This window comes from Salmo trutta, chromosome 36 (genome assembly GCF_901001165.1).
Source record: "Salmo trutta chromosome 36, fSalTru1.1, whole genome shotgun sequence".
Taxonomy (NCBI): Eukaryota; Metazoa; Chordata; class Actinopteri; order Salmoniformes; family Salmonidae; genus Salmo; species Salmo trutta.
Genome location: NC_042992.1, coordinates 34,140,124 through 34,152,150, shown reverse-complemented (window position 1 = coordinate 34,152,150; position 12,027 = coordinate 34,140,124). Strand labels below are relative to the sequence as shown.

The 12,027-nt window shown below is 43.3% G+C and overlaps 1 protein-coding gene across 1 annotated transcript in view; it reads left to right on the top strand.

The window, feature by feature from the left end:
• Positions 1 to 1,298: 1,298 nt before the first annotated feature.
• The window catches only part of LOC115176186 (voltage-dependent calcium channel gamma-7 subunit), a 30,467-nt gene continuing 19,738 nt past the window's right edge, over positions 1,299 to 12,027 (top strand). Inside the window, exons 1-2 of the mRNA XM_029736055.1 lie at positions 1,299 to 1,601; positions 9,930 to 10,125. Coding sequence (XP_029591915.1) covers positions 9,936 to 10,125 — 190 coding nt within the window. The 5' untranslated portion in view covers positions 1,299 to 1,601; positions 9,930 to 9,935. The remainder of the gene's footprint in view (positions 1,602 to 9,929; positions 10,126 to 12,027) is intronic.

Genomic DNA, 12,027 nt, shown 5'->3' with positions numbered 1-12,027 from the left:
AGTTTATAATAACAATAAGGTTCCTCTGGAGTTTGTGGTATATTGCCAATATACCACTGCTAAGGGCTGTATCCAGGCACTCCACGTTGCGTCGTGCAAGAACAGCTCTTAGCCCTGGTATATTGGCCATATACCACACCCCCTCTGAGCCTTATTGCTTAAACATAAGCCACATCGCACCTGGAAATAGCTAATGGCTAACAACTCATGCAATTCAATGGAAAATGTATGCTAAATGTCAAAGAGAATCAGATCAGACCATGATTGACAGCTATGGTGATAGCATCCATACGGTCGAAAGGTCTAATTTCCCACATCAATAAAATAATCTCTGTTCTACTTTGTGACCTTTCAGTCTATTAGGCAGGATAGGCGGTACGTGGTACGTGGTGGTTGTGTGTGGTTTGGAAAGGGATCGATTCCAATGCTGACCAACCACACTGCTTCCACATGCCCCCGTTGACGCACAACCATTCCCATCAGTCTGCTCAGGTTAATGTGACTGCTCGAGCATGAACGGGCGCATGCAATCATAAACACACACACACACACACCCTCCTTGGCGATTTATACAACATCTGGACGACCACGAAGTCAGGTATCGCTAGTGTCTGTGTGCGCGCGCGTGTGTGCGGCTGTGCAGGTGGCCGTAGGCAGAGAAGCAGAGCGGTGTACGGCATGCTGTGGAGCGGCACACTTAACTGAGCCACTATAGCCAATCCCTCCTCCTCCCCTTCCCTTCCCTTCCCTTCTACATACAAATATCCCATTACAACAGTACAACTTCAGCTCACACTACAAGCCAGTGCAGCTCACTCACATGCCATGTTAAGTATGCATGAAATATATTTCTGATCATAACATATAATTGATATATGATTCAAAACCATGCACATTGTCTGTGATGATCACTCCTCTCCCAAAAAACGATTTTGTAATGTAAGTCCTCATTTGACTCTAACTCGTGAGCAGTTTATACGTGTTCTTTCTCTGTTTCAATTTAAATGCTACTGTAAATGAATCAAGTAAACGTTTCCAAGTAAAGTAGATCTGGTAACATAATCACTGTCCTCATTACCCTCTCTCTCAATACCACGTTGAATACAGTGTGTGCGTGTGTGTGTGTGTGTTGCTTGCTGCGTGCGGGCGCGCACTTGCGTGAGTGTAATCGCCAACCCAACTGGGTGTCCCCGCTTGCTTCTGTGTCGTGTGTTTTTGGCTGTCTCCTTGCAACAGTAGAACGTCTTCACTCGCAACTCTCCACGGTCATGCTGCCTGTGCCTCGCTCTGTGTGGCGCTTCCCACCATCTCACGCATCTCACGCGCCGTCCTCAGTATAGGCTATTCAACCGATTCTCCGCAGTGCTGAAATAGAGAGTGAGTGAAACGAGGGGGGCAAAAGAGAGAGGGAGAGAAGCGAGGGGGCGATACGGGGAAACACACGAGAGAGAGAGAGTCAGAGAGAGAGAGAGAGAGAGAGAGAGAGAGAGAGAGAGAGAGAGACAGAGAGAGGCGCAAAAGGAAAACTGCACAATCTGAAAAGGCTCCCTTGCGCGCGGATCTTTCGACGGCTGCACCATTCATTTGGACTGTCGGAAAGGGTGAGTAGTTCCTAGTGAGTATGTGTCATCATTGCGTTATACAAATTACCATTAATTTAATAAACCGGCTTAAAAAATGTCTCATCATAGTTTTCATTTTGGGTTATAGCAGTTCACACGTTTCGTGGTTAAGTCGGTCTGTCAGAGTGTTGTGGGCTACAGTCAGTCTGTCTGTAACATTTGCTGCGTCTATTTAGTCTGGCTGAATACACACAGGAAATGCATGCAACTGACATTTGGGTCTGAAATTCTGAAAAAGCACTGTCTGTCGTTGTATAATATACGGTCTCGGGTCTCTCTCTCTCTCTATCGCTCGCTCCCCGCAAAATGTGCGTGTGGTAGGCTCTGAGAATGTTATCTTAATGAATATTTCCTCCCCGTGACATGTCTTGGTGATTAGAATCATTTGCGTGTCGCATTTGCCACTGGCGAGCGTTGTTCAATGCAGTGCTATAGGCGCACTGGAGTGAGTGGTAAAGCTCTATGTGGATGTGTGAGGAGAGGGAGAATCAATTTTGATATGTAGTTGGTATGGGAGACAAAAAAGTCATGCCTGTTACTTGGGGAACCTGAGGGGAAGATGGTGGTATATGATGTGTGCTGCACTAGCCTAGTTGTTGTGTATCTGGGTCCATGTGCATGTTTAAAATTGTGTGTGTGTATGTGTGTGTGTGTGTGTGTGTGTGTGTGTGTGTGTGTGTGTGTGTGTGTGTGTGTGTGTGTGTGTGTGTGTGTCGAGTTTTTGATGGGAGTGTGACAGGAGGAAAGAGAAGGGGAGGAGGAGAGATAGAGAGCAAAAAAAGTGTGGCTCTGAGTGTCCAATTTAAATGTTTGGATGGGTTTGTTCACCTTTATTCAACTAGGCAAGTCAGTTAAGAACAAATTCTTATTTACAATGATGGCCTATGGGGAACAGTGGGTTAACTGACTTGTTCAAGGGAAGAATGTCAGCTTGGGGATTTGATCCTGCAACCTTTCAGTTACCGGCCCAACGCTCTAACCGCTAGGCTACCTGCCGCCCAACGCTCTAACCGCTGGGCTACCTGCCGCCCAACGATCTAACCGCTGGGCTACCTGCCGCCCAACGCTCTAACCGCTGGGCTACCTGCCGCCCAACGCTCTAACCACTGGGCTACCTGCCGCCCAACGCTCTAACCACTGGGCTACCTGCCGCCCAACGCTCTAACCACTGGGCTACCTGCCGCCCAACGCTCTAACCACTGGGCTACCTGCCGCCCCGGGTTATCCCTGTCTCTTTCAGGCAGTCTTAATAGCCTTCAATGCCTCAGCATATAATGCTAAAGAAAACAGACATGGCTGTCCATGTATTTGTGAATGGTGGTTGGTGCCTGTAACTGTAGGTATAGTTGGCCATGTACAGGCATGTGGCACTCCTGTGTGTGTGTGTGTAGGCTGTGTGTAGGCTGTGTGTAGGCTGAGTCAGAGCGCTTGGATTCTCCTAACATTATTTGGGCCAAGGTCTTTCCCCAGATATGTCTTCCCCCCTCTCGCCCAATCCCTCTCTCTCTCTTTCCCTCTTTCTATCTCTCCATATCTCTCCCCCTACAGTTTATCTTCCCACATTGAGCACATTTGATGTTCACTATCTCTGTCATTCATGCATTTTAATGCACTGCACTCTGTACATGCATACAATGTACTGCACTCTGTACATTACTGTGCTGTTCATGTACTTTCTCCGGTACGTGGTTCTTATCATTCAAGAGGCTGATGTCAGACCACCTACTTTTCCATCCCTGCTTTAAATATTGCATTCTTCATGCCAGTTGGCCGAGCCTGTTGACAGGGGAACATATTGCCGCCTCAACAGAAAACGACACCCCATCCTGAGCCTTCCCTGGCCGCTTAGCTGGGAATACCATCTGTGGGGCTGGTCCCGCTGCCTTGGGAGTTGTAGTTTCTGTACGACTCAGCAGTTGTCTTGGTCCACTGGACCCATGATTGCTCCAAATTGCCTCATCCATCCTTCTTTCCCTTCCTCTTTCCATCATACTGTACTACGATGTTTAATGCAATGCTGCTCCAGGGAGACAATGCACAATGAAGCACTGTGCCTCTGCATAGTATACCAAGTATTTCTCCCGATTTGATTCTATAAACTGCAGAAGCCTGAAGCACACATTAAAACATGTAGCTGTGTGTCCTTGAAAGTGGCTGGATCTGCTAAATGTCATTGAGAGAACCCTCGTCCCATTTGACTGTACCTAATATGTATATCATAACACCTCTATTACATGGTCATAACACATTCATTAGAATTACATGAGACCTGTCATAACACGTCATGGCGGTTCATGTCAAGTTATACCGCTGTCATGACACGTGGAACATTTTCAACACCAATTTTTCTTATGTATGCTGACATTGGATTCACTACTAATGACCTATCATGACATGTTAAGATAATGGATAATGTGATTCTTATCACAACCCTATAATGCTGTGTGCTACAGGGCACAGTACCTCACGTAAAGTGCCTATTCCCTGAATTATTCACTGGTGGAAGGTCTTAATTAATCAAACGTATTAATATTATTACCAGTGGTGAAAAAAGTACTCAATTCTTATACTTGAGTAAAAGTAAACATACCTTAATAGAAAATTACTCAAGTAAAAGTGAGTCACCCAGTAAAATGCTATTTGAGTAAAAGTCTAAAAGTATTTGGTTTTAAATATACTTAAGTATCAAAAGTAAAAGTATAAATAATTGCATATTACTTATATTAAGCAAACCAGACAGCACAATTTTCTTGTTTTTTATTTATTTACAGACAGCCAGGGTCACACTCCAACACTCAGATATCATTTACAAACTAAGCATTTGTGTTCAGTGAGTCCGTCAGATCAGAGACAGTAGGGATGACCGGGGATGTTCTCTTGATAAGTGCATGAATTGGACCATTTTGCTGTCCTGCTAAGCATTCAAAATGTAATGAGTGCTTTTGGGTATCAGGGAAAATGTATGGAGTAAAAAGTACATTATTTTCTTTAGGAATGTAGTGAAGTAAAAGTTGTCAAAAATATAAATAACTACTTAAGTAGTATTTAAAGTATTTTTACTTAAGTGCTTTACACCACTGATTATTACACACTTATTAACACCTGTATATTAATGACCCCAAATTACTGCCTTAATTAATAAGCCTAGCTAATTCATTAAGTGTGAAGTTTGTTAATTAAGCTACAAAAAGGAGCTGACCCAGTACAGTAGTGTGCTTGGACCCATACACGAGACTATAGGCAAGTAGTGTCCTTGGTTTTACACTATCTAGTTTTCTGGTATTTCAGCACCTCACTAGTGGACAGCTCCACACTCTAACCATGACCTCAAACATATTCCCCCTCAGCCACATTCTCTCTCTCCCCGCCCTACCCCCAATCTCTCTCCAAACTCTTAGTTTTATGCTATCTATTTTTCTGTTATTTCAGCACCATAGTAGTGGACAGATCCACACGCTCACTGACCTCAAACATTATTCCCTTGAAGCTTCTCTCTCTCTCTCCAAACTCTCCTCTACTGATCCCTTCTTTTATTTGTCCCTTCCTTCATTGATTCCCTCCTTCCTTCATGCTATAACATAAAGCACCATTCACTATTCACCCCCCCCCCCCCCCCATTCATGTGGCATTCCTTACATTTGCTCCCGGACACCTACAGTGGGGGAAAAAAGTATTTGATCCCCTGCTGATTTTGTACGTTTGCCCACTGACAAAGAAATGATCAGTCTATAATTTTAATGGTAGGTTTATTTGAACAGTGAGAGACAGAATAACAACAAAAATATTGAGAAAAATGCATGTCCAAAAATGTTATAGATTGATTTAGGGTTAGGGTTAGGGTTAGGGTCCCCCTGCTCAAGAATACATATACATGCCCATCTGAAATTTGCCAATGAACATCTGAATGATTCAGAGGACAACTGGTGAAAGTGTTGTGGTCAGATGAGACCAAAATGGAGCTCTTTGGCATCAACTCAACTCGCCGTGTTTGGAGGAGGAGGAATGCTACCTATGACCCCAAGAACACCATCTCCACCGTCAAACATGGAGGTGGAAACATTATGCTTTGGGGGTGTTTTTCTGCTAAGGGGACAGGACAACTTCACCGCATCATTTGATGGGCCATGTACTGTCAAATCTTGGGTGAGAACCTCCTTCCCTCAGCCAGGGCATTGAAAATGGGTTGTGGATGGGTATTCCAGCATGACAATGACCCAAAACACACGGCCAAGGCAACAAAGGAGTGGCTCAAGAAGAAGCACATTAAGGTCCCGGAGTGGCCTAGCCAGTCACCAGACCATAATCCCATAGAAAATCTGTGGAGGGAGCTGAAGGTTCGAGTTGCCAAACGTCAGCCTCGAAACCTTACAAAATCCCTCCTGAGATGTGTGCAAACCTGGTGGACAACTACAAGAAACATCTGACCTCTGTGATTGCCAACAAGGGTTTTGCCACCAAGTACTAAGTCATGTTTTGCAGAGGGGTCAAATACTTATTTCCCTCATTAAAATGCAAATCAATTTATATCATTTTTGACATGCGTTTTTTTTCTGGATTTTTTGTTGTTGTTATTCTGTCTCTCACTGTTCATATAAACCTACCATTAAAATGATAGACTGATCATTTCTTTCTAAGTGGGCAAACGTAAAAAATCAGCAGGGGATCAAATACTTTTTCCCCCCACTGTAAGCTCTACCAGTCCCAAGACAAAGTGGTGGAGCCTAGAGCTTGAATGATGAACAAAAAATGATTGACACCGACCATACCGATAACTTATCGCAGGAATTTTGCTGATATTGTTCATTACGATATGTAGCCTATACTAGAGAAATGGGAAGTTTAACATTAAATAAGTTTGCTAATATTGGTGATTGTTAATTGCACAATTGACAGTTACAGCCATCAAATTAGTAGCAGTAGTTTGAAGGATAATACAAAAAACTGGTGCAAATGAATGTTGCAAACTTATCATTGTATTTATTGTCATCACATCAATTCAGGCAATTTATCGCAATATGAATTTTTGTCCATATCGCCCAGCTCTAGTGGAACCTAACTGAGGCTGCAGCATGGGAATTGTGGTTTATTCTGTAGGCTTTAACTATCCACCCCAATGCCCCATCTTAGAGAAACATACAGTGGCTTGCAAAAATATTATTAAAATATTAAACACCCTTTGGATTTTTTCCTATTTTGTTGCCTTACAACCTGGAATTACAATTTATTTTTGGGGGGTTCGTATCATTGTATTTACACAACATGCCTACCACTTTGAAGATGCAAAATATTTTTGGGGTGAAACAAACAAGAAATAAGACAAAAAAACTGAAAACTTGAGCGTGTATAACTATTCACCCCCCAAAGCCAATACTTTGTAGAGCCACCTTTTGCAGCAATTCCAGCTGCAAGTCTCTTGGGGTATGTCTCTATAAGCTTGGCACTTCTAGCCACTGGGATTTTTGCCTATTCTTCAAGGCTCCTTCAAGTTGGATGTGTTCCGCTGGTGTACAACAATCTTTAAGTGATACCACAGATTCTCAATTGGATTGAGGTCTGGGCTTTGACTAGGCCATTCCAAGACATTTAAATGTTTCCCCTTAAATCACTCGAGTGTTGCTTTAGCAGTATGCTTAGGGTCATTGTCCTGCTGGAAAGGGAACCTCCGTCCCAGTCTCAAATCTCTTGAAGACTGAAACAGGTTTCCCTCAAGAATTTCCCTGTATTTAGTGCCATCCATCATTCTTTCAATTCTGACAAGTTTCCCAGTCCCTGCCAATGAAAAACATACCCACAGCATGATGCTGCCACCACCATGCTTCACTGTGGGGATGATATTCTCGGGGTGATGAGAGGTGTTGGGTTTGCGCCAGACATAGCGTTTTCCTTGATGTCCAAAAAGCTCAATTTTAGTCTCATCTAACCAGAGTACCATCTTCCATATGTTTGGGGAGTCTCCCACATGCCTTTTGGGGAACATTTTTTTTTTTTTTTAAGCAATGGCTTTTTTTCTGGCCTCTCTTCTGTAAAGCCCAGCTCTGTGGAGTGTACGGCTTAAAGTGGTCATATGGACAGATACTCCAATTTCCGCCATGGAGCTTTGCAGCTCCTTCAGGGTTATCTTTGGTCTCTTTGTTGCCTCTCTGATTAATGCCCTCCTTGCCTGGTCTGTAAGTTTTGGTAGGCGGCCCTCTCTTGGCAGGTTTGTTGTGGTGCCATATTCTTTCCATTTTTTAAAAATGATTTTTTGATATTTTTTTATAACCCAACCCTGATCTGTACTTCTCCACAACTTTGTCTCTGACCTGTTTGGAGAGCTCCTTGGTCTTCATGGTGCCGCTTGCTTTCTTGGTGGTGCTCCTTGCTTAGTGCTGTTGCTGACTCTGGGGCCTTTCAGAACAGGTGTGTATATATACTGAGATCATGTGACAGATCATGTGACACTTAGATTGCACACAGGTGGACTATATTTAACTAATTATGTGACTTCTGAAGGTAATTGGTTGCACCAGATCTTATTTAGTGGCTTCATATCAAAGGGGGTGAACACATATGCACTTTCCGTTTTTATTTTTTTGAATGTTTTGAAACAAGTAATTTCTTTCATTTCACTTCACCAATTTGGACAATTTTGTGTATGTCCATTACATGAAATCAAAATAAAATTCATTTAAATTACAGGTTGTAATGCAACAAAATAGGAAAAATGCCAAGGGGGTGAATACTTTTGCAAGACACTGTAGGTCTCTTCATGTTACTGAAACCAAGGGAATTGTTCTTTCTCATATCTTCAAAATGTTAGCGCACACAATGAATGACCCATGAGGGATTGACCCTGGCCACGTTCCATGCCTCTTACCCAATGTACTCTGTACTTAATGTGTTCCATCCATAAGGCCAGATGGTATCTATTACCCTATCCACACATTGTGCCATCCCGAGCTAACTGTGCTGGCTTGCATATTTTCTTCTCATATTATGCTTTTCAGAATGTTTCCAACAACTATTGTTGTTTTGGCTTGGCTCGGTTGCTCAGTAGTGTGAAAAGCCCTTAAATCTAAAGGGAATTGGATGTTTTACTACAAATGATCAAAGTATCTGTTTGAGACTGCGGTCTTCACTCTCTCTGGCTGCCATGTCTAACACGTTCAGTCAACATTGTTTATACAGAAGAAGCCTCTTCTCAGCTGCCATTCAAATTCATCTTCACATTCTGTTTGACCTTGCAGACACAAGTATGTGGCATACACAAATACTGAGCACCACAGATGCTAACAGTTGCACCTCCTTACCACCTCCTCCTCTATCCTATCATCGGTGGTTGCCTTGAGGGAATCTTGACACGTACACAGTCCCCCCCTTTACCCTCGGTCACTCTCTCCTTGAGGTGACAATGTTGATTCAACGACTTTCTGAAGGTCTGGGTTGACTGGGTTCACGCGGCGTAGGCAGGCCGGGGCTGCTTTTTACCATATCAAATATTTGTAACTGGTGAGTCATCATGAGTGAGAAAAATCCATTGTGACATTGCTGAATGTGCACTGCTGCATCTCAAAGCAGTGATGAGGTCATTTGTTCGGCACCACGGTAGCTCTCCTCCTCTCCTCCTCTCCTCCTCTTTTCTTTCCCGTGCAGGTTTTTCTTTTTTTCTTTCTTCTCACCAGTGAAGCATTTGAGTGAGAAAAGCCACACAGTATCAGTGGAGGAGCCTCACCTCTAATTTGCTGCACGCTGTTCTATGATGGTGAGGTCATTCCACTCACTGGCACAGCTGGCTGGGAAGTCATGTGGTCCCTGTGTTGCTTTTATCGCTGGTTATGTATTCGCTTTATCGCTATACCTATAGCCTAGTTAAACCAGACTGAATCACCATTGAGTGCAGCATTCAGCCTGGTTTAACCAAGCTAGTATTTACCGGATAGGTAACAGTAGTTACCGTATGTAGCCACACTGGTGGATAAGCCTCCACTTCCCTCAGTCTTTGCTATTTTAAGATGAGTTGACGACAGAACAACGAGGTGATGCTGGTTAATTATCGTCAATGAAATGTGAAGCATTGTGATAGAAGTGATCATTCAGTCATGTGGAGAAGTTTTATTTTCATTTTTCTCAACGCTAGAGTGGTTCCTCCACTGAACGTTTGTCTCTGTTGAGTTATCCTGATGAGAAAACCCACCTGGGGAGAGGTCAACTCCATTTCAACCATGGTTTCCATTCACATACAGAATTAGCTGAACTGAAATAGACTCGACCCTAAACCTCACCTGGCCTCTCACCTCCTCTCTCCTCTTTCTTATCCTCTCTCCTCAGACGAGCATGTTTAGCACGCGGGCACTCACGCTCCTGTCCTCGGTGTTTGGGGCGTGCGGCCTGCTCCTGGTGGGCGTGGCTGTGTCCACAGACTACTGGCTGCTGATGGAGGAGGGCGTCATTCTGCAGCAGAACCAGAGCATGGAGGTCAGGATGGCCCTGCACTCCGGCATGTGGAGGGTCTGCTTCGTGGCAGGTATGCCGGAAAATACACATTTCGTTTATATGTACAGAAGCATGCATAAACATATAGTATACATATTTACACATAATGCTTTGTGGCAGGTTTTGTGTGAGGAAAGCAATACGCATAAACAGTAGTTCATATGTACAGAAGCACATCTACACATACATTATTGTAACGCTTTGTGGCAGGTACTGAAATAAACATAGTCTATATTTCAGATTTCATTCCTTAACACACACACACACACACACACATATTATTGTTACCCCATTGTCTTACGTCAGATCGCGTCACTCATATGCGATGCCCGTCCCTCAACGGTTGTCACTAGTTACCACAGCCATAAAGTCAAAATTGGCTAAATCGTAAAAATGTATGAAAATAAAAATGAGCTTTTTGCTCTTAATTTAAATTTAGGGTTAGGCATAATGTTAGCTGTGTGGTTAAGGAGTGTAGCACCTATTTCTCAAAGCCAGAAATGCATACACTGAGTGTACAAAACTTTCCATTACATAGACTGACCAGGTGAAATCTATGATCCCATATTGATGTAACCTGTTAAATCCACTTCAATCAGTGTAGATGAAGGGGAGGAGACTGGGTAAAGAAGGATTTTTAAACCTTGAGACAATTAAGACATGGATTGTGTGTGTGCCATTCAGAGGGTGAATGGGGAAGACAAAATATTTAAGTGCCTTTGAAAAGGGTATGGTAGTAGGTGCCAGGCGCACCGGTTTGAGTGTGTCAAGAATTGCAGCGCTGCTGGGTTTTTCACGCTCAACAGTTTCCCATGTGTATCAAGAATGGTCCGCCACCCAAAATACATCAAGCCATCTTGACACAACTGTGGGAAGCATTGGAGTCAACATGGGCCAGCATCCCTGTGGAACGCTTTCAACCTCAAATAATTGAGGCTGTTCTGAGGGCAAAAGGGGGTGCAACTCAATATTAGAAAGGTTTTCCTAATGTTTTGTATAATTAAGCTATAAAGCACCAGGGGGCGTGGTGTATATGGCTAATATACCATGGCAAAGGGCTATTCGTAGGCAGTGTCCCATTTTTAACCATTTGATGTGTCTGAAGGTCAACTCTGCCTACCCGGCGGGCGCACCTATAGGCCTACCACTGGCCAATCAGATAGCTCAGATCACTGTGTCTGCCGTATTACGTCATTGGTCTGAAGCTTCCACGAGCCCACAGCGAAGTTGGTGGTCGACTCTACAGTGTGAGATTTAAAATCTTTAAAAACCAAGACTAACGAGAAAGACTGTCAACTAATACAGCAAAGAACCACCGTTTTTATGAATGTTTAATATTTTATTCATCACTGTCAACACTTTTTTCAACACTTAATGAGCCTTAAAACGTCCTCTCCCGATCCACTCGCGCTTGTGTCTTTTTCATATCGAGGAATATTTCACTTTCTCTGGTCAGATGAGTTAAAAAATGAATTGATGCATGAGTCAGAAATAATGTGTAAATCGAGTTTGGCAATCAGCTCGAAGAAGGTGTCCCCTTTTTGGTCAGTCAGCACTCAGCGGAGGGAGAGCTCAGGGAAGGTGAGAGGCAGCCTTCTCGCTTTCGCTCTCCCTCCACTGAGACTGACCATCAGAGGCACCATCAGTCCAGTAAAAAAAAAAAATATTTTCCTTCATGCCTCACTAGTAATTCACAAATGATCTATTACCAGTGTGATGATAATTGGCAGGGCAATTCAAGAATAGCCAATATGCAGTGATCATTTATTGAGCCTGTAGCCTTCGGCACCAACCTCATTGCTACAGAACAGTTTTTAATAGGTTAATGTTGAATAGGCTTACATTTTTTAAGACATGTTTAAAGAAAAATCAGAGCGGTAGATCTCTGCCTGCATTTTGATTCAGAAAGTGATCTCTGCTCAGAAAAGGTTGG